Genomic DNA, 26,400 nt, shown 5'->3' with positions numbered 1-26,400 from the left:
CTCCTCCACGACCAGAAGCATGCCACACAGAACTAACTCAAATGACCCCTTCCCAGGACACCAACTCCCAGAGGACCCAGACCCAGACCTTTCAGCCCAAGGAATGGGATGATGTCAGGGGCTTCAGGTGGAGATGAAGACGACGTGGGGATTCCCAGGCCCAGACTCGTACTTTGCCCACCCCTAGGAGATGGAGTTTCAGAAGCATACCTGGGCCAAGTCTAAAAATCAGATGGGGCTTTTATTGTGATGGTGGCAGGTCCACCAGCAGGTGCAAATGTGGGGTGCTGAGAGTGGCAACATAGGCCACCCCAAGCCACCTTCACCCCCTCCCCTGTTCTCAGCCAGTACAGAAGCCAAATGTGGCCCCAGCCGTAGACTCTAGCCTAGGCAGAGTCCAAGGGAGGGGTGTCAGGGTCAGAAGTCACAGGGAGCCCAGTGACTGTCAAGGTGGCTGAGAGCAAGGCTAGGGTAGGGGTGGAAGCAGAGAAACGGCGGGGGGTGCAGCCCCAGGTGGCCCAAAGCAGCAGAGAGGGGCAAGGGCTGGCATTCACCAAGTCACCAGGTCCCTGGGGAGAACAGATGGTGCCTGGAGTCCTGCATGGTACGCGGAGGAGCCCTGGGGAGCTCTCGACGGTGGGCAGCACCCCAGGAGGAGTGGGACTCCTGCCCTGAGGCTGACCCCAGTTTTGGGGCTGCCAGGTTCTGATGGGAGTGTCTTCCAGGAATGTCTTCCAGCCCCCAGTGGGCAGAGCCCAGGAGGGTCTGAGGGCATGCTGGGCATCAGTGGGATTTTGGTTGTGTCTGGGCTGAGCAGGGCCACCCGTGAGCAAAGGCCGAAGGGGTGGGGGCTGTGCTGCCACTTCTGCATATGCCCAGACCAAATTCCAGGAAAGCGGGACCAGCCGCTGGAAGGGGGTGAGCCCGGGAGCACCAGGTGATGCCCCGAGGGGCACAGACAGGAAAGATGCAGCTGCTGGCCCAGCCAGGAGCCCAGGGTCCCCCTATTTGCAGTACTCCTTCCGGAACCCTGGAAGCCAAGGGCGCCAACGGGTCGGCGTCTGTTCTCCACCCTCATCACAGTGGGAGACGCAGGGCAGACCCCCAGCAGGACTCCCCAGGGACTTCGGAGCCTGAGGTGGCAGGGGCCCTGGGCCTGGCTGGTGTCTGCCCTTGGGGGTCCCGGATGAGGTGGAATGGGGATGGGCAGGGCTCTGAGATGGGCTGAGGTAGCCCACTCACCTTTGTCTAGGTCGATGTACTTGGCAGGGAGGGGACTGTGGGCCAGCTCCGCCCTCTCCTTCAAGATGTTGTTTTTGTAATCTGTGGGAGGAGAGCAGGCTGAGGTACCCTCTCCCAGGATGCACTTCCCAGCCCAGGCCTGGGAGCCGCCCAGGGCCTTGGTGTCCCAGCACCGCCTCACCTAGCTGAATGTCCTCACTCCTGTAAAGTGTCTGGTCCCCTGCAGCCACAGCGAACTCCGCCAAATTCACATCCTTCCTGGAGGGCGAGAGTGGGAGGAGGTTACAGCTGGGCGGGGTGGAGGGGGTCCTGGTCCCCAGGAGGGCTGGGAGGGGGGTACTCACCCCTTTGACTTTCCCGACTTCTGGTCCGAGTATTCGTAGCCTGGGAAGGAGACTCACATTGGGGGCAGTGCCGCCCCCTCCGCAGGTCCCCCAGCCCAGAGGACCGCCCTCCCGCCCACCTCAGTCTCCTGGGGCCGCTGGCTCTGCCGCGGCAGCCTCACCTCCGCGGCGCCTGCGGGCGGCCAGGAGGACGGTGACCAGCAGCAGGATGAAGAGCAGCAGCGTGGCCAGCACGTAGCCCAGCTGCTGGAAGAAGTGGGCTCGGCTCTCGGGGACGATGACGTTTATGACGTTGTGGCCGCGAGCCAGTGTGGGGTCTGCGGGGGGCGCAGGGTGGAAGCGGCGTCAGGCACCAGCAAGGCCTGTGCCCCGACCCGGGCCACGGCCCCTGCTGGGCTCCGCGGGCCTCCGGCAAGGGACAGCGGGCGCAGAGCAACCCCAAGTGGGGTGGGCTCCTGCCTTCCCGGGTCCCGGGGCGGCCCGTCACCTGGACCTGGGGCGCCGCTGTGGCTGGAGCCGTTGCCCGGAGAGCCCCGGGGGGGCGGCTCCGCGTGGGGTTCGGCGACCGTCAGGTGGAAGACGCGGCGTTCGTGCAGGCCGCAGTAGTGGTGGTGCAGGTGGCAGGAGTAGGTGCCCTCGTCGGCGGCCTCCAGCGGCTCGATGCGCAGCGAGAAGTCACCGCGCTCAAAGGCGTCTGCGCCCACGGCCACGCGGTCGCGCAGGAAAAGGGGCCCGTAGGCGCGGCGCTCGCCCGACGCGTACAGGTCCAGCAGGCGGTCCGCGCGGTCGTGCGGGACCCCGGGCGGCTGCCGATCCCAGTGCACCACCTGCTGCGCCTCCTCCACGTGCCGGTCGGTCCACATGTGCCCGCGGTTCACGCAAGTCAGGAGCGCGGGCGCGCCGCGCGCCACCGCCAACACCTCCTTCTCGCCGTCCCAGTAGGCGGGGGTGGCCGGGGCTGCGGAGGGGGCGCGGTCAGCGGCGCGCGGGCCCAGGCGGGGGGCGGGGGACGGGGGGTGGGGGGGCGCACTCACGGCCGTCGGTGACCTCCAGGCGGACGGCCAGGCTCTCGTAGAGGTGGCAGTAGTGGTGGTGCAGATTGCAGGTGTACAGCCCCGCGTCCGTCTCCTCCACCGCTGCACACCCAGGAGGAAGCCGCGCGTGAGCCTCGCGGTGCCCTCGACCCCGCGGCCCCGGCCCCCCTGCCCTCGACCCCGCGGCCCCGGCCCCCCGGCCCCGACCCCGCGGCCCCGGCCCCCGCACCGCGGATGAGCAGCGAGAAGTTGCCGTCGTCGAAGGCTGACGCCGAGAGCTCCAGGCGACCTCGGTCCCGCGCCTCGTACACGCGCTGCTCGCCCGCCGAGTACAAGTCCAGCAGGCGCCGCGCAGGGCCGCCCCCGGGGCCGCGCAGGTCCCAGTGGAGCACGCGCTGGCGGTCGTGCAGCCGGTCCTGGGTCCACACCATGCGCGGGCTCTGGCAGCGCAGCACCGCCCGGGCGCCCGCCGCCCAGCTCACCGCGGACTCGGACACCACGGAGCTGCCATCGGCGGCGGGCACTGAGGACCCTGGTGGGGGAGGGGAGTCCGTGGGGGAGGGGCAGGCCCCCGAGGGCCCTGGTGGGGGAAGGTGAGTCATTGGGGGAGGGGAGGGCACCCGAGGGTTCTGATGGGGGAGGGGGAATCTGGGTGAGGGGCGGACTCTGGGAGTCCTGATGGGGGAGGAGGAGTCAGTGGGGGAGGGGTGTCGGTGGGGGAGGGGCGGACCCTGAGGGCCCTGACGGGGGAGAGGGAGTCAGTGGGGGAGGGGAGGGTCCCTAGGCCCGGAGGCCCCTCGTGGTGGAGGGCGAGTCCCTGGGAGGGTGCATGCCCCCAAGGGCCCATGTGGGGGAAGGGGAATCATTGGGGGAGGGGCGGCCCCCTGAGGGCCCTGGCTGGGGAGGGGGAGTTCATGGGGGAGTGGTGGGTCCCGAGGGCCATGGTAGGATAGGGGACTCAGTGGGAGTGGGGCAGGGGGGAGGGGCGGCCCCCCGAGGGCCCTGGTGGGGGTGGGGGAGTGAGTGGGGGAGTGGAGGGTCCCTGGGACCCTGGTGGGGGAGGGGGCATCTGTGGGGTGTGTGGGCCCCGGAGCCCCGTCATGGGGGAGGGGTATACCCCCAAGAACCCATGTGGCAAAAGGGGAATCATTGGGGGAGGGGTGGCCCCTTGAGGGCCCTGGTTGGGGAGGGGGAGTTCATGGGGGAGTGGTGGGTCCTGAGGGCCATGGTAGGATAGGGAACTCAGTGGGAGTGGGGCAGGTCCCTGAGGGCCCTTGTTGGGGAAGGACAGTCAGTGGGGGAGGGGGAGGGCCCTGGAGGTCCCTGGTGGTGAAGGGGGCATCTGTGGGGCAGGGGTCGGCCCCAGGGCCCTGTGGGGGAGGGGGGTTAGTGAGGGAGGGAAGGGCTGAGGACCCCTCAGGGCAGGCCTGGCAAGACAGGAGGGGCTGAGGGGGAGGGGGAATGGACAGCTGGGGCCAGGGTCACTTACCTGAGTGCAGAAGGACGGCAGAGCCTGGAATGAGAGGAGTGAGCTGTGAGGCCACCCACAGCCCCACCTGGCCCCGGGACCCCCACTTGGCCCCCATAGTCCCTCCTATAGTCCCAGACAAAGTGGGTGCTGTGAGACCAATTTCGGTGCCGGGAGGGTGCCTCTCTACACAGTCCCGCATAGCCCTCCCTGCCACCCTGCTGGGCTGTGAACGGCACCTGCCCTTGGGGAGTGGGGAAGCCAGGGCATGGCTGTAGGCCAGGGCCAGGCCCCAAGCCAGCCGGTTCTGGGGTGTGTGCTTGTCACCGGGGCCACTCCACCTGGCTGCAGCCACGTCACCCAGAGCACCAACGAGGCTGGGTCTGTGGGATCCCCCACACTCCCTCCAGGGCTGTGCCCCAGCCCCCAGGGGTCCTTGGAGCCTCAGACTCTGGGGACCCCACACCACACCTAAGGCTCAGTGCAGCCCCTGCGGTGCTTCCACAGGGCAGAGGCCTGAAGGCTGAACGTGGGCCGTGACCCCGGCCGTCACCCCGCAGGCCGGCGTTCCTGCTTGCAGGGAACTCCAGCATTTTAAGCTGCCTCAGCATCCACTGAGTCTAGGCTGGACTTCCTCTGATTGGAAGCCGGGCTGTCACCTGGGACAGTTTCCAGTTCACATCCCCTTTCCTCAAGCTGATCCACCCAGACGCCCCCCCTACACGGTGTCCCCTGGTGACCCCCCATGTCCCCACGGACTCCACGCCCCACATGGAATGTGCAGCCACACCGCAGAGACCCCGTACAGTTAGCATGGCCCCACGGGGCTCGCGCCGCTTGCCTTAAACCTACCAGTTAAAACTCCCTCGCCAGGCACAGTGGCTCACGCCTGTAATCCCAGCACTTTGGGAGGCGGAGGCAGGTGGATCACCTGAGGTCAGGAGTTCACCACCAGCCTGGCCAACATGATGAAACCCTGTCTCTACTAAAAATACAAAAACTGGCCAGGCGTGGTGGTGGTGGGCACCTATAGTCACAGCTACTTGGGAGGCTGAGGCAAGAAAATCACTTGAACCTGGGACGTGGAGGTTGCAGTGAGACAAGATCACGCCACTGCACTCCAGCCTCCTTGGCGAGAGAGAAACTCCGTCCAAAAAAAAAATTCCTGAGGGAAACCTGTATGTAGAACGCCCTGGTCCCAGTAAAGGGTTGGCCTGGGGGTCCCCGTCTCTCTCCACTTTCCCTGGCCTCACGGCACTCTGTGCACCCCAGGGCCTGTGGGTGATCAAAACTGTGTTTCCATCCTGTGTCTCTTGATCACTGGGGGCTGCTCTCGCTCCCGTGGATCCCACATGAAAACTGCCCTAGAGATGTGGCTGAGAGCCTGGGAGCTTCCCAGAGGAATGTGCCTGGTCAGCAGGCCAGCCCAGGCCTGGGAGCGGGGGCTGGAACAGATCCCACAGTTCTCAGGTCCCCCCCATCACTGACCCACTCCCTAAACGGAGCCCCAGCAAGAGGGGGTGCAGGAAGGGCCCTGATGGAGACGCCACCCTGCCTGGGCCCCCAGCCCTCTCGGCCCTCTGGCCTCCAGCTCCCCAGCGAGGGGAGGCTGGCCAAGGTCTCACTGAAGACATCGCACCCTCCAGCAAGCAGCTGTCCCGAGATCCCCCAGACCCATCCTCTTCCCTGGTGGGGCCTTCCCACCCCTCCTGGCCCAAGCGCAGACGGGCGGTTTTGTCCGAAACGGACTCGCGTAGCCCCACATGCTGCCCCCTCCTCGCCTCCCGGGGCCCCACGCTCACTCTGCAGAAGCGCGAGTTTCCACAGCAGGATTCGGGATGGCAGCGCCATGGCCCCCGCCCAGCCCGGGCTTTGTCCCACTCGGCTCTAAGTCTCTCTCCAGAAAAACAGCCCTACCCCCTTCCCCCTCCTTAGCACCCGCAGTGACATCACGGAGCCCTGGGCCTGTCTACAGTCTGGGGACCGCCCCCTCTGGCTCCTCCCGGGCCCCTTGGCCTCCCCCATCCTCGCTGGCCCGCTGGGGAGGGGCAGTGTGGGAGCAGAGGCCCAGCCCCTCACGGTCAGGCCTGGGGAGGGGGTAGTGACCCCACCCTTGGAGGGACAAGAGGGTCCGAGGGCGTGGGCGCCTGAGACCACATGAGCGTGTCTCACAGCTGGGAGCCTTCCGGGCCTGTGGTGCGGGGACATCTGGGAGCCTTCCAGGCCTGTGGTGTGGGGTTGGGACTGTTGGGTGATTGGCCCCTTGGCCCCACCTCTGGCCTCCCCCCACGTGAGACACCTCGGAGCAGGGTCTTCCCCTCAGCCTGTTCCAGGCCCCAGAAAGGCCTCCCAGCACTGAGACTGCCCCCACCCACTGTGCACCCTGGTACCCTTCTTCAGACCAGATGGCCCTTCCAGCTCCAACCCTTGGCCGTGCGTGACCTTGGTTCCCGTCTCCTCTGGGGGGCACGGTGGGCTCTCAAGACAGGATGATGGATGCTGCGGGTCAGTAGTCCCCTTTATAACTTGGACAGTCAGCCAGGGAGGGGGGGCCCTGAGCACTGGGAGGCCTGGGGGTGAGCAGACCTCTCCCCTGCTGGCCCCATCCTCTGAGGCTGCCCACCTTTAAGGGCGCAGCCTGGTGTCCCTGAAACTAGGTGCCGGGTTACAGGGCTCCTGGAGGAAGGGGAGAGTGGGATCCCCACCACGGAAGGCACAAATTTGAAACTCTGGGAAAACTTAAAAAGTCACATAAACAAATGCGAAATAACAGAGCCTGCACTGTGTACCAAACCCAACTCCTTCTAATTAAGCAAACCTCAGGAAAAAAAAAATCTGAACCACCACAACCACAAGAAACCCTCAGAGCATAGTTCAGCCCACTTGGAGTGAGCTCTCCTTACAGGCCTCGGAGGCCCCGGGTTGGGGGGGCTTAACCCTGAACCCTGCTCTGGTCCCCAAGTCCTCAGACAGTGGGAAGCCCAGTCCCAATCAGAGTCGTGGTCTCAGGGCAAGGGGAGGGGCTCTGCTGCTGCAGTGAGAGGGTGTGAGGGGCAACGGGCAGGACTCGGACCAACATAAGGATGCAAGACCCGCACCCCAGCCCGGCGAGGTCCGACCGTTTCCTCAGCAGGGTCCTGGCCCGGGAGGCGCCTTTCCAAACCGGCTTCAGGGCTGAACACATCCCACCACCCCCACTCGCTCCCTGGGCCTTTCATTCTGGAAAAACAAGCCCCACCTGGCTGGCCCCGAGGCCTCTGCTGGCCTCTCCTCCTGTTTTTCCAACTGGTTTGCATTAGTGCTGGCAGCTGCCCGCCCGCCCATGTCTGTCTCCATCGCACACCCTGGGGCCTTGGCCCCTGCCGCCTCTGTCTCCTTCTCTGGCTTCTTCCGTCGCTCTCCCCGTCCCTCTGTCCCCGTGGAGGGAGGAGGACTCTCCCCGTCCCTCTGTCCCCGTGGAGGGAGGAGGACTCTCCCCGTCCCTCTGTCCCCGTGGAGGGAGGAGGACTCTCCCCGTCCCTCTGTCCCCGTGGAGGGAGGAGGACTCTCCCCGTCCCTCTGTCCCCGTGGAGGGAGGAGGACTCTCCCCGTCCCTCTGTCCCCGTGGAGGGAGGAGGACTCTCCCCGTCCCTCTGTCCCCGTGGAGGGAGGAGGACTCTCCCCGTCCCTCTGTCCCCGTGGAGGGAGGAGGACTCTCCCCGTCCCTCTGTCCCCGTGGAGGGAGGAGGACTCTCCCCGTCCCTCTGTCCCCGTGGAGGGAGGAGGACTCTCCCCGTCCCTCTGTCCCCGTGGAGGGAGGAGGACAGCAGTTTGATGGGGGGCAGGGTTGGCCCTTTGGTCTGGGAGGACTGAGAGGGGCGCCTGGTCCACACTGCGGCCTCAGGCCAGGGTTCGCCACAGTCTGCGGGGCCGTCCCTCTCCGGGCAGTGGTCTCCAGCCACACTTTCGGGAGCCCAGCCAGCTGAGATGCAGGCCAGAGGCTGTCGTCTGAGAGGGCCCTGACCTCTGACAGGACCACCTGGGGGCAGCTGACCCCCCCCCGGGACCCTGGGCAAGGAGCAAAAGGCCGAAGAGGCCACCAGGCCCCTTCCCTGCCCCTCCCTGTCCGGCCCTCAGCAGGAAATAGCCACGGAGGAGAGCAGGCCCGGCAGTGACCAGGTCACCTGCTCCTCCCAGGGCCACTGACCTGTGCCCCTCCTGCCCCTTCCTGGGCCGGGACTGCGGAGCCTCTGCTCGCTGGGGGGCGGGGTGGGGGTTCTGCAGCGCCGTGGGTGTGTGACTTAATTCCCAGCCTGGCCTGGCGTTTTTCTCCCTCCAGGGAAGAGGACAAACCAGGACAAAACAAAGCCACTGGCATCACCGTGCTCTGGCTAAGTCCCCAGTCAAACCAGCGCCCTGGACCCTCCTCCGGGCCCCCCCTCCGGGGCTGGGGTGGAGCGAGAGGGGTCAGCTGGCCCTGCTGCCCGCACTGAGGACCTGATCTTGGCTCCATTCCCGGTGACTCGGACATTCCAGGCAGCCCGGCTCATCGGGAAGAAAAACCACCGGCGCTCAGAGCCACAAGCAGCACAGCCAAGCCCGTGTTCACTCCCATGAGCATGCGCACACACACACACACACGGAGACACACACAGACACACACGCACACGGAGACACACACACACACACACACGGAGACACACACACAGGGAGACACACACACAGGGAGACACACACAGAGACACACGGAGACACACGGAGACACAGATACACGGAGACACACGGAGACACAGGGAGACACACGGAGACACACGTGGAGACACACGGAGACAGATACACAGAGACACACATGAGACACACATGGAGACACATGGAGACACGGAGATACACGGAGATACATAGAGACACACATGAATACACACGGAGACACACGGAGACACACGTGGAGACACACGGAGACACACGGAGATACACATGGAGACACATGGAGACACACGGAGACACACAGAGATACACGGAGACACACGGAGACACATGGAGACACACACAGAGACACACATGGAGATACACGGAGACACACATGGAGACACACGGAGACACAGAGATGCACGGAGACACACACACGGGTCCACACACAGAAACAGACACACAGACACACACGGAAAGACACAGACATGGACCTGTGGCTGTGCAGTGGATCACTGATGGGTGAAGAGTCCCACTTCCCGTCGTTCCGAAGCGTTTGCTGAGCACCTCCTGGGCGCCAGGCTTGCTGGGCACTGGGGACTCAGCACAAAGCCGGGCGCCGGCCGTGGCCCTCTTGGACCCCAGCCTCCTGGACTATGCTGAGTGTGGTGGAGGGAATGAGACAGGGTGGGGTGCACCGAGGCTGGAGGGGTGAGGACGGACGGACCCAAGGACGCAACCTCTGTGTCAGCAAATGCCGGGCGAAGCCTGAGGATGCGGCTTCCAGGCGCAGCCAGCGGCGGGGCTGCCGGGAGCAGTCTTGGGATGCCAGGGACCCTGTGTGTGTACGTTGGGGGGGGCCACTGCTGACACCAACACAGACAGGGTCAGGCTCCAGGACAAACCATATTCTCCGCCGCCACACCAGCCACGCACACTGGAAGCATTGGCGCGACTTCCCGGCGTGGGGCTGGGTCTCCTACCCAGGCCGAGATTCTCCCCTCTAAGAGGAAGCACCACCAGCGTTCTTTCTCCTACGGCCTTTGGATTCTGAAAACTCTGGGGAGGGACGTGAGGCTCCTTCGCCAGGAACCCCTGCGGGCTAAGACGGTGTTGGCCAATCACATCTGGTCACTCTCCTGGGAAAGTCACTTTTATGGAGACAGCCTGCCAAGGGGGTCTCAAAATATATTGAAGGTTTGGTTAGTTATGTATGATGACTAAATTTACAAATAAACTTGTTTATCAAAAACAAAAGAAAATGTGTTAATCCCTTATAGCCACTTGTGGCGACTGTTCCCGGCCACGTCCCTGGCTGACTGTTTTCCTGCTGATCCTGACCAGTATCCTGGGCAGCCATCGCCGGCATGTGTGTTGGTCCCTCCTCCTGCGGCCCCGGGAGGCACGGCTGTCTGTGGATCCCAGATCCCTTGTGGGAAGGCCCGGAAGAGGAGAGCCGCCCTCCACCACCACCGTCTCCTCCTGCTGGACAACAGAGACAGACCACTACTGAGACGGACTGAAGGATAATTGTTGCACTGAGGCATTGTGATTCAAAACTACAGACAAGAAGATTTGAAAATACAGAAACATTTCTTTTTTTTTTTTTTTTTTTTTTTTTTTGAGACGGAATCTCGCTCTGTCGCCCAGGCTGGAGTGCAGTGGCAGGATCTCAGCTCACTGCAAGCTCCGCCTCCCGGGTTCACGCCATTCTCCTGCCTCAGCCTCCCGAGTAGCTGGGACTACAGGCGCCGCCACCTCGCCCGGCTAGTTTTTTTGTGTTTTTTAGTAGAGACGGGGTTTCACCGTGTTAGCCAGGATGGTCTCGATCTCCTGACCTCGTGATCCACCCGTCTCGGCCTCCCAAAGTGCTGGGATTACAGGCTTGAGCCACCGCGCCCGGCCTATTACAGAAACATTTCACAAACCATCTGCCTCCTCTCGAGTAGTATCTGGCTTGTTCTAAACATGCAAATGCAGTGGGACCGGCTGCCTGGTACACACACATCACCCCAGAATCACAACCTTAGGCCCCAGGGCCACCTTCTGTAATTTTTTTTTTTTTAAAGCCACAGAATCTAAGCCAGGAAAGGTGGTTCATGCCTGTAATCCCAGCACTTTGGGAGGCTGAGGTGGGCGGATCACCTGAGGTCAGGAGTTCAAGACGGTCCTGGTCAACATAGTGAAACCCTGTCTCTACTAAAAATACAAAAAATTAGCCAGGCGTGGTGGTGGGCGCCTGTAATCCCAGCTACTTGGGAGGCTGAGGCAAGAGAATTACTTGAACCCGGGAGGTGGAGGTTGCAGCGAGTCGAGATCATGCCATTGCACTCCAGCCTGGGAAACAGAGTGAGACTCCATCTCAAAAAAATAAAAAATAAAAAGGAGTGAAACCCCATCTCTACTAAAAATACAAAAATTAGCTGGCCGTGGTGACGGGCACCTGTAGTCCCAGCTACTCCGGAAGATGAGGCAGAAGAACTGCTTGAACCTGGGAGGCGGAGGTTGCAGTGAGCTGAGATTGCGCCATTGCACTCCAGCCTGGGCCACAGAGCGAGACTCCATCTCAAAAACACTAAACAAAACAAAAGGACAGGGTCTCGCCGTGTCGCCCAGGCTGAGGGGCAGTGGTGCAATGCAAACATCTTGGCTCACTGCAGACTCCAATCCCTGGCCACAAGCGATCCTCGGCCTCTCAAAGCAATGGGATTACAGGAGAGATTCATCAATTTTTTTTTTTTTTGGAGACAGAGTTTTGTTCTTTTGCTCTGGCTGGCTGGAGTACAGTGGCATGATCTCAGCTCACTGCAACCTCTGCCTTCCAGTTTCAAGCGATTCTCCTGCTTCAGCCTCCCGAGTAGCTGGGATTACAGGTGCCAGTCTCCCGAGTAGCTGGGATTACAGGTGCCAGCCTCCCGAGTAGCTGGGATTACAGGTGCCTGCCACCAGGCCTAGCTTTTTTTTTTTTTTTTTTTTTTTGAGACGGAGTCTCGCTCTGTCACCCAGGCTGGAGTGCAGTGGCGCAATCTCAGTTCACTGCAAGCTCTGCCTCCCGAGTTCATACCATTCTCCTGCCTCAGCTCCTGAGTAGCTGGGACTACAGGCACCCACCACTATACCTGGCTAATTTTTTGTATTTTTTTAAATAGAGATGGGGTTTCACCATGTTAGCCAGGATGGTCTCAATCTCCTGACCTCGTGATCCACCCGCCTTGGCATCCCAAAGTGCTGGGATTACAGGCGTGAGCCACCGCGCCTGGCTTTTTTTTTTTTTTTTTGAGACGGAGTCTCGCTCTGTCGCCCAGGCTGGAGTGCAGTGGCGTGATCTCGGCTCACTGCAAGCTCTGCCTCCCGGGTTCACGCCATTCTCCTGCCTCAGCCTCCTGAGTAGCTGGGACTACAGGCGCCCACCACCGTGCCCAGCTAATTTTTTTGTATTTTTAGTAGAGACGGGGTTTCACTGTGGTCTCGATCTCCTGACCTTGTGATCCGCCTGCCTCGGCCTCCCAAAGTGCTGGGATTACAGGCGTGAGCCACCGCGCCCCGCCTTTTTTTTTTTTTTTTTTTTTGAGATGAAGTCTCGCTCTGTCACCCAGGCTGGAGTGCAGTGGCGCGATCTTGACTCACTGCAATCGCCACGTCCCGGGTTCAAGCAATTCTCCTGCCTCAGCCTCCAGAGTAGCTGGGATTACAGGCATGCACCACCACACCTGGCTAATTTTTGTATTTTTGGTAGAGACAGAGTTTCATCACGTTGGTCAGGCTGATCTCGAACTCCTGACCTTGCGATCCACCCGCCTCAGCCTCCCAAAGTGCTGGGATTACAGGAGTGAGCCACTGCGCCCATCGAATTTTTTTTTTTTTTTTTTTTTGAGACGGAGTCTCGCTCTGTCGCCCAGGCTGGAGTGCAGTGGCCGCATCTCAGCTCACTGCAAGCTCCGCCTCCCGGGTCTATGCCATTCTCCTGCCTCAGCCTCCCGAGTAGCTGGGACTACAGGCGCCCGCCACCTCACCCGGCTAGTTTTTTGTATTTTTTAGTAGAGACGGGGTTTCACCGTATTTAGCCAGGCTGGTCTCGATCTCCTGACCTTGTGATCCGCCCGTCTCGGCCTCCCAAAGTGCTGGGATTACAGGCTTGAGCCACCGCGCCCGGCCTGCCCATCGAATTTTTGTATTTTTAGTACAGACGGGGTTTCACCGTGTTGGCCAGGCTGGTCTCGAACTGCTGACCTTGTGATCCACCCACCTCGGCCTCCCAAAGTTCTGGGATTAGAGGTGTGAGCCACCGCGCCCGGCCTCATCAATTTTAAAATCAGGAACAAAGAACCCTGAGTTTGCTGCCAGAGTTACCTGGCAGGTAACTGGTGCCTCCACCTGCAAGGCCAAACTCCACCTACGGGATTCTGCATCCAGCTCCGTTCTCGGCTGGGCGTATCGTCGGGCAGCTGTCACACCAGCCTCAGGCGAGGGCCAAGCCACGGCTTCCACGTGGGACGCACATCCTGACTTCTCCCTCCTCACCAAGGGAGGTCGGCTGTCACGTGTGACATTTCCAGCATGGTTATAATTACAGATTTGATGTACGAATTACGATAGAAAAAATGGCCGGGCACGGTGGCTCCCTCCTATAATCCCAGCACTTTGGGAGGTGGAGGCACGAGGCTCGCTTAAGCCCAGGATTTGGAGGTCAGCCAGGACAATATAGCAAGACCCAGTCAAAAATAAAAAAATAGGGCCAGGTTCACCCCTGTAATCCCAGCATTTTGGGAGGCCGAGGTGGGGGGATCACCTGAGGTGGGGAGTTCGAGACCAGTCTGGCCAACATGGTGAAACCCCATCTCGACTAAAAATACAAAAATTAGCCGGGGATGGTGGCACACGGCTGTAATCCCAGCTACTCAGAAGACTGAGGCAGGATAATCGCTTGAACCTGGGAGGCGGAGGTTGCAGTGAGCCGAGATCACACCACTGCACTCCAGCCTAGTGACAGAGCGAGACTCCATGTCAAAAAAAAAAAAAAAAAAAAAAAAAAAAAAAAAAAAAAAAAAAGACCAGGCGCGGTGGCTCACACCTGTAATCCCAGCACTTTGGGAGGCTGAGTGGGGGTGGATCACCTGAGGTCAAGAGTTCGAGACCAGCCTGACCAACATGGAGAAATCCCGTCTCTACTAAAAGTACAAAAATTAGCCAGGCATGGTGGTGCACGTCTGTAATCCCAGCTACTTGGGAGGCTGAGGCAGGAGAATCACTTGAACCTGGGAGGTGGAGGTTGAGGTGAGCCAAGATTGTGGCATTGCACTCCAGCCTGGGCAACAAGAGTGAAACTCCGTCTCAAAAACAAAATAAAAAATAAAAATAAGGCTGGGCCCGGTGGCTCACGCCTGTAATCCCACCACTTTGGGAGGCTGAGGTGGGCAGATCACCTGAGGTCGGGAGTTCGAGACCAGCCTGACCAACATGGAGAAACCCCGTCTCTACTAAAAATACAAAATTAGCTGAGCATGATGGTGTGTGCCTGTAATCCCAGCTACTCAGGAAGGCTGAGGCAGGAGAATCGCTCGAACACGGGAGGCGGAGGTTGTAGTGAGCCGACATTGTGCCATTGCACTACAGCCTGGGTAACAAGAGCGAAACTCCGTCTCAAAAAATAAATAAATAAATAAAAATAAAAAATTAGCTGGGCATGGCGGCGCACGCCTGTAGTCCCAGCTACTCTCGAGGCTGAGGCAGGAGAATTGGCTGAACCCAGGAGGCGGAGCTTGCAGTGAGCTGAGAATGCACCACCGCACTCCAGTCTGGGCGACAGAGCAAGACTTCGTCTAAAAAAAATAAAAAATAAAGGGCCGGGCGCGGTGGCTCAAGCCTATAATCCCAGCACTTTGGGAGGCTGAGATGGGCGGATCACGATGTCAGGAGATCGAGACCATCCTGGCTAACACGGTGAAACCCCGACTCTACTAAAAAAATACAAAAAACTAGCCAGGCGAGGTGGTGGTGCCTGTAGTCCCAGCTACTCAGGAGGCTGAGGCAGGAGAATGGCGAGAACCCGGGAGGCGGAGCTTGCAGTGAGCTGAGATCCGGCCACTGCACTCCAGCCTGGGCGACAGAGCGAGACTCCGTCTCAAAAAAAAATAAAAAATAAAAAAATAAAAAAATAAAAAATAAAAATAAAAATAAGGCCAGGTGGCCAGGCATGGTGGCTCATGCCTGTAATCCCAGGTCAGGAGGTCGAGACCTTCCTGGCTAACACGGTGAAACCCCATCTCTACTAAAAATACAAAAAATTAGCCGGGCGAGGTGGCGGCGCCTGTGGTCCCAGCGACTCGGGAGGCTGAGGCAGGAGAATGGCGGGAACCCGGGAGGTGGAGCTTGCAGTGAGCTGAGATGGCGCCACGGCACTCCAGCCTGGGCTACAGAGCGAGACTCTGTCTCAAAAAAAAAAGAAAAGAAAAAAAATGAGGCCAGCTGTAGTGGCGCACACCTGTGATCCCAGCTAAGAAAGGCTGAGGTGAGAGCATGGCCTGAGCCTGGGAAGGGAGGACGAGTCGTGATGGCATCGCTTTACTCCAGCCTGGGTGACAGAGCCAGACCGTCTCAGAAAAGAAAAGAAAAACGGGCCGGGCGCGGTGGCTCAAGCCTGTAATCCCAGCACTTTGGGAGGCCGAGATGGGCGGATCACGAGGTCAGGAGATCGAGACCATCCTGGCTAACACGGTGAAACCCCGTCTCTACTAAAAATACAAAAAACTAGCCGGGCGCGGTTGTGGGCGCCTGTAGTCCCAGCTACTCGGGAGGCTGAGGCAGGAGAATGGCGTGAACCCGGGAGGCGGAGCTTGCAGTGAGCTGAGATCCGGCCACTGCACTCCAGCCTGGGCGGCAGAGCGAGACTCCGTCTCAAAAAAAAAAAAAAAAAAGAAAAAAGAAAAACGATCCGGTGTGTACTGATCCCCGTCTGCGTGGATCTGAGCCTCATTTGTCTAGTTATTGCCACTCGCGGCTCCAGAGCCTCCAGCACTCTGTGCTCAGCAGGTCCTGGAGGGGCTCCGAAGGGCTCCTTTGTAACTCAGCGAGGCTGAGTTCTGCCAGCAGTGGGCGCTGGGGGCACTGCAGGAGGAGGGGTTCTGCTGTTTCTGGCAGTGCCCTTGGGTCAGCGGGTGTGAGCTTGGCCCCAGCCACGTGCCCACAGCTCCCGGTCCCTGGGCCACCCTGAGGCCTGCAGTGAGCTTTCCCTGCTCCCTCAACACGGAGACCCACGCCCTGACTGCCTGTGCAGGGAACCTGGAGGGCCCGCCCCAGCCTATGCCCAGGCCACCTCTGTTGCCGCTGTGCCCCACGCCTGATAGGAGGTGGCCCATTGCTTGTCCAGAATGCAGACCAGCTGCACCCTGAGCAAACCGACGCACTTCTCTGCTACCCAGGGGTGGGAATGGACCTGAACCGCACGGCCACACCTCCCCTGTGGTTTCCGTCTTCCGACCCGGCCTGCTGCAGACCAAACTCGTGGGAAAGCTGGGCATGACATGGCAGCTCCCCTCTGATGCCCTGCCCTGAGCGGCTCTGTGGATGAGTCCAGGGAAACCGCTCATTACTTCCTGCAGAATCTCACTTCCCCTGAAGATTCTCTGGCTTTACATATATATTAAGATTTTCCTTTTTTTTTTTTTTGAGACAGAGTCTCACTCTGGAACCAGGCTGGAGTGCAGTGGCGCGATCTCGGCTCACTGGAACCTCCACCTCCCAGGTTCAAGCAATTCTCCTGCCTCAGCCTCCCGAGTAGCTGGGACTACAGGCGCCCGCCACCACGCCCGGCTAATTTTTGTATTTTTAGTAGAGACGGGGTTTCACCGTGTTAGCCAGGATGGTCTCAATCTCCTGACCTGAGGTGATCCACCCACCTCGGCCTCCCGAAGTGCTGGGATTACAGGCGTGAGCCATCATTGCACCTGGCCTAATTTTTGTATGTTTAGTAGAGATGGGGTTTCATCATGTTGCCCAGGCCGGTCTCAAACTCCTCACCTCATGTGATCTGCCCACCTCCGCCTCCCAAAGTGCTGGGATTACAGGTGTGAGCCACCACTCCCGGCTCAGCAATACCATTTAAAGAATACTTCGCCAAGGTGGGCGGATCATGAGGTCAGGAGTTCAGGACCATCCTGGCCAACATAGTGAAACCCCGTCTCCACTAAAAATACAAAAAATTAGCCAGGTGTGGTGGCGGGCGTCTGTAGTCCCAGCTACTCGGGAGGCTGAAGCAGGAGAATGGCGTGAACCCGGGAGGCGGAGCTGGCAGTGAGCCAAGATCGTGCCACTGCACTCCAGCCTGGGCGACAGAGCGAGACTGTCTGAAAAATAAATAAATAAATAAATTAGCTGGGCATGGTGGCGCATATCTGTAGTCCCAGCTACTCGGGAGGCTGAGGCAGGAGAATCGTTTGAACTCGGGAGGCGGAGGTTGTGGTAAGCCGAGATCGTGCCACTGCACTCCAGCCTGGGCAACAGAGTGAGACTCCATTTCAAAAAAAACAAAAAAAAGAATACTTCATTGCAGCCTGTGGCTCTTGCCTAATTGAGGGTTGAGGGAAAACAAGTTTGTTTGTTTGTCGTGCTCACTAGTTCTCAATCGGAACAGTTTCTCCAGGCCAGCATCTGCTGGGGAATGCGCTCACAGGTCATCTGCTTCTGGTGCAAGGGAGCCCCAGGCCCTGATTCGGTCTCCTGGGACTGACTGGCAGGTGCTGGCGTGGTCACACGCCGCTGATCCAGTGTCCTGCGGCACTGACAGTCAGAAATCCCAGATACGCCCCTGGGTACTGAGGCCCATTGCTACCTGCAGTTTGTTGGAGGGGCCTTGGGTCAGCGAAAGAGAAAGTAGATGCCACCCTTGCTGGCAATGCTGGTCAGCTCCGGATAACACAGTCAGCAACAGTGGAAGGTGAGGGAGCAGAAAGATTCTCCTTTTGTTTTTTTGATTGTTTCTTTGTTTGGTTTAGACGGAGGCTTGCTCGGTCGCCCAGGCTGGAGTGCAGTGGCACAATCTCGGCTCACTGCAACCTCCACCTCCCAGGCTCAAGCGATTCTCCTGCCTCAGCCTCCCCACTAGTTGAGTAGCAGGGATTACAGGCGTGCACCACCACATCTGGCTAACTTATATACATATATATGTATGTGTGTGTATATATGTGTATGTATATGTGTATATATGTGTGTGTGTATATATATATATATTTTAGATGAAGTCTCGCTCTGTCACCCAGGCCAAAATGCAGTGGTGCAATCTTGGCTCATTGCAACATCAGCCTTTTGGTTTCAAGTGATTCTCCTGCCTCAGCCTCCTGAGTAGCTGGGATTACAGGCACCTGCCACCAAGCCCAGCTAATTTTGAATCTTTAGTAGAGATGGGGTTTACCATGTTGGCCTGGCTGGTCTTGAACTCCTGACTTCGTGATCCGCCCACCTCAGCCTCCCAAAGTGCTGGGATCACAGGCGTGAGCCACCACGCCCGGCCTCTATTAAACATTTCTATGAACATTTCTGTCAAATGTTGATAGGAGACAGAAAATAATTCATAGAACAGAAGCTTCAGAAAAACTGAAGAAATAGAGGGGAGGAAATCACAACAAAATAACCCAAGAGAAAATGTTCCTGAAGTGAAGTGATGATTCTCCACATAGGGGAGGGCTGCTGGGAGACGAAAACAGATCCACCCTGAAGTACATCACTATGAACTTTCAAAACAGTCACTGAAAAAGAAGCCTCTAGGCCAGACGCGGGGGCTCACGCCTGTCATCCCAGCACTTCGGGAGGCCAAGGTGAGTGGACTATTTGAGGTCAGGAGTTTCAGACCAGCCCGGCCAACCTGATGAAACCCCGTCTCTACTAAAAATACAGAAATTAGCCGGGTGTGCTGGCGAGCGCCTGTAGTCCCAGTCACTCAGGAGGCTGAGGCAGGAGAATCGTGTGAACCCGGGAGGTGAAGGCTGCAGTGAGCTGAGATTGCACCGCTGCACTCCAGCCTGGGCGACAGAGCAAGACTCCGTCTCAAAAAAAAAAATTCCTCAATGGAGAAAAAAAATGTCATTGACAAAGGCTAATAACTCAAAATGAGTTTATCTCAACAGCAACCCTGGGAACTAAAAGACAATGAAGCAGACTTGCCAAATTCCGTCGGTGGCGGTTCCCATCCTGGAATTCCATCAGTGGCGGTTCCCATCCTGGAATTCCGTCTGTGACGGCTCACTGCAAGCTCCGCCTCCTGGGTTTACGCCATTCTCCTGCCTCAGCCTCCCGAGTAGCAGGGACCACAGTCACCGCCACCGCGCCCGGCTAGTTTTTTGTATTTTTTAGTAGAGACGCGGTTTCACCGTGTCAGCCAGGATGGTCTCGATCTCCTGACCTCGTGATCTGCCCGTCTCGGCCTCCCAAAGTGCTGGGATTACAGGCGTGAGCCACCGCGCCCGGCCTATTCTGGAATTCTCTACCCAAACTATCAACGAAGTAACAGGAGACAATGAAGACATTTCCAGGTAACTAAGGGTCCAAAATTTCCCCTCGTGCATCTTTCCTCAGGCGGCTATGGAATATGTGCTCTTCCAAAGGAAAAAAATGGGAGACAAAGGATGTGGGAAGCAAGAGGGAGGCTGAGAGAATTCCCTGAAAGCACAAAGCAGGATTCCAGGGAGACATCTGGGCTCCAGATGCAGCGGGCACCCAGCCCAGCCGGAGCAAGTCAGAGGTCCTGGGGGGGGACTTATCAATGAGATGAAACCATAGAACCTCAGATGCGCCCGGAATTGGCCCAGGAACTTGGTATTGGAACTGTGAGGAGGGTAAAGAAAACTAAGCAATTGAAGGAAAAAGCCAGGCGTGGTGGCTCACGCCTGTAATCCCAGCACTTTGGGAGGCCGAGGCAGGTGGATCACCTGAGGTTAGGAGTTCAAGACCAGCCTGGCCAACATGGAGAAAACCCGTCTCTATTAAAAATACAAAATTAGCCAAGGTGGTGGTGCATGCCTGTAATCCCAGCTACCCGGGAGGCTGAGGCAGGAGAATCGCTTGAATCCGGGAGGTGGAGGTTGCAGTGAGCTGAGATTGCGCCATTGCACTCCAGCCTGGGCAAAAAGAGCGAAACTCTGTCTCAAAAAAAGAAAGAAAAAGACAGTTACCGACTGCAGGAAAACAGAAACTGCATAAAGAAGGAAAAGTCATCCTATTCAGAGCATCACGTGGCTGTCATGTGAACAGACAATTCACGGATCCCAGCATGCAAGGCTGTGGTGCAAGGATTGAAGGAGTAAGGAGGCAGGTGTCAGCTTGGGACTGCAGAGCAGGAAGAAACAAAATGTAGCAATATGAGTATTAAATTAAGGTGTAATGTTTTTCAAACATTAAATGATGCCCCATTAGAGTGTGAATGAGTGTGGGTGAGTGTGAACAAGTGTGAACTGGTGAGTGTGAATTAGTGTGGATTGGTGAGTGTGAATGTGAATGAGTGGTGAGTGTGAATGAATGTGGATTGGTGAATGTAAATGGGTGTGAATGTGTGAATGGGTGTGAATGACTGAATGGGTGTGGATGGGTGAATGTGAATAAGTGTGAATGAGTGTGGAATGTTGAGTGTGAGTGTGAATGAGTGTGAGTGTGAATGTGTGGATTAGTGTGGATGGGTGTGAATGAGTGTGTGAATGAACTGGTTAGTGTGGATTGGCAAGTATGAATGAGTGTGAATGTGTGGATTGATGAGTGTGCATGTGAATGGGTGTGGATGGGTGAGAGTGAAAGAGTATGAATGCAAGAACGAGTGTGAAAGGATGAGTGTAAATGGGTGTGTGAATGAATTCGAGTGTGAAGTAATGTGGATGAGTGTGGATAGGTGTGAATTAGTGTGAATGTGGATGAGTGTGAATGGGCAAGTGTGAATGAGTGTAGATTGGTGTGTGGGTGTGAATGAGTGTGAGTGTGAATGAGTGTGGGTGTGAATGAGTGCATGGATCGGGGGGATGGATGTGAATGGGTGAGCATGGAGTATGAGCGTGAGAATGAGTGTGAAAGGATGAGTGTAAATGGGTGTGATTACTGAATTAGTGTGAAGTAGTGTGGATGAGTGTGGATGGCTGTGAATTGGTGTGTTGAGTGTGGATGAGTGAAATGGTGAGTGTGAATGGGCAAGTGTGAATGTGTTAATGAGTGGGTGTGGGTGGGTAATGTGAATGTGAATGAATGTGAATTGCTGTCCATGAATGAGTGTGAATGAATGTGGATTGGTGAGTGTAACTGGTGAATATGAATGTGTGAATAGGTATGAATGAGTGGATTGGTGAGAATGGGTGAATGGATTGGCGAGTGTGAATGTGAATAAATGTGACTGTGAATGAGTGTGTGGATTAGAGTGGTGTGAAATGGTGAGTGTGAGTGAATTGGTTAGTGAGGATTGTCGAGGGGGAATGAGTGTGTGGATTGGTGAGTGTGAATGTGAATGGGTGTGGATGGGTGAGTGTGGTGTGAAGGAGTATGAATGAGTGTGAGAACTAGTGTGAAAGGATAATGTAAATGGGTGAGTGGAAATTAGTGAATTGGTGAGTGTGAAGTAGTGTGGATGAGTGTGAATGTGTGGATGGGTGTGAATTGAATTGGTGAGTGTGAACTGGTGTGTGTACTGTGAATGAGCATGTGGATGAATGTAAACGGGTGTCAATTAGTGAACTGGTGTGTGTGAAGTAGTGTGGCTGAGTGTGGATGGGTATGAATTGGTGAGAATGAGTGTGTGAATGAGTGTGGGTGAGTGAATTGGTGAGAGAGTGAATGAGTGTGAACTGGTGTGAATTGGCGAGTGTGAATTGAATTGGGGTTTGCAGTGTGAATGAGTCTAGATGAGTGTAGATGGGTGTGAACTGGCAAGTGAATGTGGATGGGTGTGAATTGGTGAGAGTGTGGGTGTGAATGAGTGTGGATGGGTGTGGATTGGCAAGTATGAATTGGTGAATATGAACTGGTGAGTGTGAATTAGTGTGAATTCAGTTTAGTGGACAGGAGCAACATTTATTTTTTGAGATGGAGTCTCGCTCTGTCGCCCAGGCTGGAGTACAGTGGTACCATCTCAGCTCACTGCAAGCTCCACCTCTGGGGTTCACGCCATTCTCCTGCCTCAGCCTCCCAAGTAGCGGGGACTACTGGTGCCCACCACCATGCTTGGCTAATTTTTTGTATTTTTAGTAGAGATGGGGTTTCTACTGGGTTAGCCCGGACGGTCTCGATCTCCTGACCATGTGATCCGCCCACCTCAGCGCCCCAAAGTGCTGGGATTACAGGCGTGAGCCGTGGCACCCGGCTTTTTTCATTTTTATTTTTGAGACAGAGTCTCACCCCGTTGCCCAGGCTGGACTGCAGTGGTGTGACATTGGCTCACTGCAGGTTCGACCTCCCAGGCTCAAGCGGATCTTTCCACCTCAGCCTTCTGAGTATCTGGAACCACAAGTAAGCACAACTACACCTGGCTAATTAAAAAAAAAAATTTTCTTTGGCCGGGCGCGGTGGTTCATGCCTGTAATCCCAGCACTTTGGGAGGCCAAGGCAGGCGGATCACGAGGTCAGGAGATCGAGACCATCCTGGCTAACGCGGTGAAACCCCATCTCTACTAAAAGAAAAAATACAAAAATTAGCCAGGCGCAGTGGTGGGTGCCTGTAGTCCCAGCTACATGGGAGACTGAGGCAGGAGAATGGTGGGAACCCAGGAGGCAGAGCTTGCAGTGAGCCGAGATCGTGCCACTGCACTCCAGTCTGCGTGACAGAGCGAGACTCCGTCTCGAAAAAATAAAATAAAAAATAAAAATAATAAAAATAAAAATAGGTCTGGTTAGGCGCAGTGGCTCAAGCCTGTAATCCCAGCACTTTGGGAGGCCGAGGCGGGTGGATCACGAGGTCAGGAGATCGAGACCATCCTGGCTAACACGGTGAAACCCCGTCTCTACTAAAAATACAAAAAACTAGCCGGGCGTGGTGGCGGGCGCCTGTAGTCCCAGCTACTTGGCAGGCTGAGGCAGGAGAATGGCGTGAATCCCAGAGGTGGAGCTTGCAGTGAGCTGAGATCGCGCCACTCACTCCAGCCTGGGCCACAGAGCGAGACTCCGTCTCAAAAAAAAAAAAAAAAAGGCTAAAATTGCCTCTGGGAACGGTGGTGTGGGGATGGGGGAAGAGAGACTGTTTTCCTTCATTCTCCTGCCTCAGCCTCCCGAGTAGCTGGGACTACAGGCGCCATCACCACGCCTGGGTAATTTTTGTATTTTTAGTAGAGACGGGGTTTCACAGTGTTAGCCAGGATGGTCTCGATTTCCTGACCTTGTGATCCGCCCGCCTTGGCCTCCCAAAGTGCTGGGATTACAGGCGAGAGCCACCGTGCTTGGCCCACGAGCATAACTTTTATAAAAATAATTTATTTTTACAATTAAGCTTAGGAATCACAGACTCAGGGCTGGCTCATGGCTTCCTGGCAAGTTAAACTCTGTACTTTGGGTCCGTGCCTATGAAATGGCTAATTCTAATCAGTGGTCAGTGAAATAACCGTTCCGGGCGCGGGGCTCAGCCTGTCATCCCAGCACTGTGGGAGGCCGAGGTGGGCAGATCACAAGGTCAGGAGTTCGAAACCAGCCTGACCAACATGGTGAAACCTCACCTCTACTAAAAATACAAAAATCAGCCAGGCACAGTGGCACACAACTATAGTCCAAGCTGCTCAGGAGGTTGAGGCAGGAGAATCTCTGGAGCCTGGGAGGCGGAGGTGGCAGTGAGCCAAGATTGCACCACTACACTTCAGCCTGGCGACAGAGCGAGATTCCATACCAAAAAAAAAAAAAAGTAGTAAACTAAGAATGAGAAAACCATGGCATTCAGAAACAGGACCCAGAGTCCCCCAGCCTGAGACAGGAATGTTCTTTCCCCCCCTTCCCAGTGCCCTTCCCGGGAGGTTCGGGGGTCCTGGCCCAGCCCAGGGAAGCCAGGTTCCTTCCAGACTCCGCTGTACACGAGGGTCTCTCTGTTGCCCCCACCAGCCCGCATGCTCCTCAGACAGGGCGTGGACAGTGAGACTCAGCTCGGCTCCCTGGAGGTTCTGGGCCTTGCGTGGCACACACGTGTGCTGCTCGCCTGCCCCCCAACACACACACGTCTGAAGCAGGCAGGTCCCTGGGTGGGCACCGGGGGTGGGAGCTGAGGGCCTTCCCCATGGTCCATGAAAGCTCTGAAGCCACAGCTCTGCAGCTGGTCAGGCCCCAGGCCCCAGGCTCGGCCCCAGTGGAAGGCACAGAAGACACCGGCCTGCCAGGGACGCAGCAGCCAGGGGAAGAGGCATGGGGCTGAGTTCACCAACATGCCCCATTCTCGAGGCCACTGCTGAATCCCACCCCTGGGCTTGAGGCTGGGGCACCATCCCCACTGCCCAAGACCATCCCCAGCAGAGCGAAGTCCTGGCTGGAACCCAAGCTCTGGGCACCACCAGGACACGCTACGGGGAGGAGCAGGTCGCTGGCAGCTCCACAGGCCCCCAGCCCACCCCACCCCACCTCTATCCCCCTCGCCCAGGTGATGCCCAGGGCCAGAACAAGGGAGGCGACAGGGAGAAGGGGTGCACGTCTCACAGGCGGGGCAGGGTGGAGGCCCGCGAAGAGGGGAGGCACAGCCTCTTGCGGCCTGGGAGCAGCCACAGAGATAAAAATAAAACCCCAAAATTGCTTCCCAAGGTTGTGGTTGGGCAACAAAGGCTTCCAAGCCAAGGCAGGGTGAGCGCTGCAGGCTGGGCAGGGTGCAGACCTGTAGGAGGCGCCTGAGATGCGGGAGCTGGGGTGGACCGCTGAGGCACCACCTCACCGGGATGGTGACGTCTGGAGCAGGGGTGCCCACCGCCGCTGACATGTGGGCTGATGGGTTCGTGGTGGGGACATCCTCATGGTGCAGGCTGCGTGGCAGCATTCCTAGCCTGCACCCGCCCATGCCAGCAGCACTTCCCACTGACAACCACACGTCTCCAGACGCGGCTCAAAGCCATGGCTGACCTGCCTCCCAGGAGCACCCCAAGCCGGCCCCCGTGCAGGGGTGGAGGAGGCCAGGCCCGAGGCGGGTCTCAGGGCTGACCTGAGCTGGGTAGGGCTGCTCCCCACCACTGGCTGCCCAGCTGACCTCTGCAGGCTAGGACTCCGGACAGGTCCACTCAGCTTCCCACGTCTCCTCCCTCACACAAAGATGAGGGAGGTGAGCCCGGGGCAGCTTCCAAGGCCGGGATGGAAGGAAACGCAGGGGCAGCGGCTCTGCAGAGGGTGCCAGTGGCAGGCAAGGGCACCGGGAGGCTGGGGCAGGGCCAGGCTTGGCACTGAGCGGGTTCCGCTTCAGGTGGAAGAGTTTCGGCCCTGGGAACCCTGCTCCACTCACAGCTGGGAAAACAGACACAGGAAGGACGCCTGTGACCCCAGCTGGGGCCCCACAAGATGCTTCCTGCCACCTGTCCTGGTCCCCAGCCCTGGACCCAGGAGCCTGGCTGCTGCCCCCGTGTGGTGGTCTCGGGAAGTGCACCTGCACCCGCTAGGGCCTCCGGACCCCTCCTGCAGATCGGGACCCACAGCCAAGGCCTGCTAACCTCGCTGGCTGGCACGTCCAGGGCCCGACTCCTCGGACAGTGTGTGACCCACAAGTCCGTCCTGTTCTAGAGAAACTGCTGGGAACAGCGCTCAAGCCCTCCCCAAAGTCTGATGGGCAAGGGACTCAAACTTGAGACTCAGACACATTTCTGTGACATAAAACAAGAGGCCCCCATGTCTCTGGCGAGGCAGCCCAGCCTTCATATGGGGTGGGGTGGGAGAAGCTGCAGCTCCAAGGCCTCCACTCAAACGCCTGGGGCGGACGCAAAGCCTCCTCTCCTGTTGCTGAGCTGTTGGGGGCAGCGTGGCTGAGACTGGGCTGCAGCACCTTCCCGGTGTCCACCTGCTACCCAAGTCCGAGGGCCCCTGCACACCCCCGCTCTTAGGAATAACGTGTTCCAGCCGGGCGCGGTGGCTCACGCCTGTAATCCCAGCACTTTGGGAGGCCAAGGCAGGCAGATCACTTGAGGTTAGGAGATCAAGACCATCCTCATCAACATGGTAAAACCCCATCTCTAATAAAAATACAAAAATTAGCCAGGCGTGGTGGCGGGCACCTGTAATCCCAGCTATTCAGGAGGCTGAGGCAGGAGAATCACTTGAACCTGGGAGGGAGAGGTTGCAGTGAGCTGAGACCTCGACAGTGCACTCCAGCCTGGGTGATGGAATGAGACTGTCTCAAACACACACACACACGGAGTAATGTGTTCCTCCTCTTCACCCAGAGGAACCTGGAGACACCGGAAGCCTATGGCTCAACCTAAGCCTCAGGGATTCTCCACCCTGTAAATGAGAGCCTTTCCTCAGCCACCCCCCAGCCCTGAACTCCTTCTGGGCCAACTTTTCCTGCTGAGTCCCCACCTCCACTCAGAGCCCCAGGAGACGGCAGACCCGCCTGGGAGGGCCAACACCCTGGCCCTGTAGCTGGATGGCGCGGAGGGCCACTGGAGGCTCACGTCCATGGAGCCTGGTGGGCACCATCCACCACCACCAGCGGTACCAGGACCTTTCCCACCTTCCCAGTGAG

The 26,400-nt window shown here is 57.9% G+C and overlaps 1 protein-coding gene and 1 long non-coding RNA gene across 31 annotated transcripts; one reads left to right on the top strand and one right to left on the bottom strand.

Moving 5' to 3' along the window:
* Positions 1–222: 222 nt before the first annotated feature.
* On the bottom strand, positions 223–8,692 carry MXRA8 (matrix remodeling associated 8). 30 transcript variants are annotated; one of them, XM_077981273.1, is made up of 10 exons: positions 8,275–8,688; positions 4,110–4,133; positions 2,850–3,152; positions 2,621–2,722; positions 2,080–2,544; positions 1,748–1,903; positions 1,587–1,626; positions 1,424–1,500; positions 1,243–1,323; positions 223–1,030 (listed from the first exon to the last, which is right to left on the bottom strand). In XM_077981273.1, exons 3-10 carry the CDS (start codon positions 3,049–3,051, stop codon positions 1,005–1,007), a joined length of 1,149 nt encoding a protein of 382 aa, XP_077837399.1. In that variant the 5' UTR covers positions 3,052–3,152; positions 4,110–4,133; positions 8,275–8,688; the 3' UTR covers positions 223–1,004. The 30 variants fall into 30 exon arrangements, with proteins under 30 accessions (XP_077837399.1, XP_077837431.1, XP_077837364.1 ...); XM_077981305.1 differs by having other exon boundaries at positions 223–569; XM_077981238.1 differs by having other exon boundaries at positions 1,243–1,341; positions 2,074–2,544; positions 8,275–8,676.
* On the top strand, positions 6,229–10,015 carry LOC144337343 (uncharacterized). The gene is made up of 2 exons (XR_013410338.1): positions 6,229–6,593; positions 8,407–10,015. It is a non-coding gene; the product is annotated as an uncharacterized LOC144337343 (long non-coding RNA).
* The last annotated feature ends 16,385 nt before the right edge of the window (positions 10,016–26,400 follow it).

The sequence above is a fragment of the Macaca mulatta genome, chromosome 1, assembly GCF_049350105.2.
Source record: "Macaca mulatta isolate MMU2019108-1 chromosome 1, T2T-MMU8v2.0, whole genome shotgun sequence".
Classification (NCBI taxonomy): Eukaryota; Metazoa; Chordata; class Mammalia; order Primates; family Cercopithecidae; genus Macaca; species Macaca mulatta.
Note: the sequence above shows the minus strand (reverse complement) of the source record. Positions and strands in the feature narration are given on the sequence as shown.

Bases quoted from the DNA above. Each gene is read 5' to 3' on its own strand.
- MXRA8 (XM_077981113.1), bottom strand. From the start codon at position 5,939: ATGGCGCTGCCATCCCGAATCCTGCTGTGGAAACTCGCGCTTCTGCAG. The intron at 2,723-2,849 runs GTGCGGGGGCCG...CTGGGTGTGCAG, and splicing joins CTTCTCGCTGCTCATCCGCG to CGGTGGAGGAGACGGACGCG. The intron at 1,501-1,586 runs GTGAGTACCCCC...CTCGCCCTCCAG, and splicing joins AAGTCGGGAAAGTCAAAGGG to GAAGGATGTGAATTTGGCGG.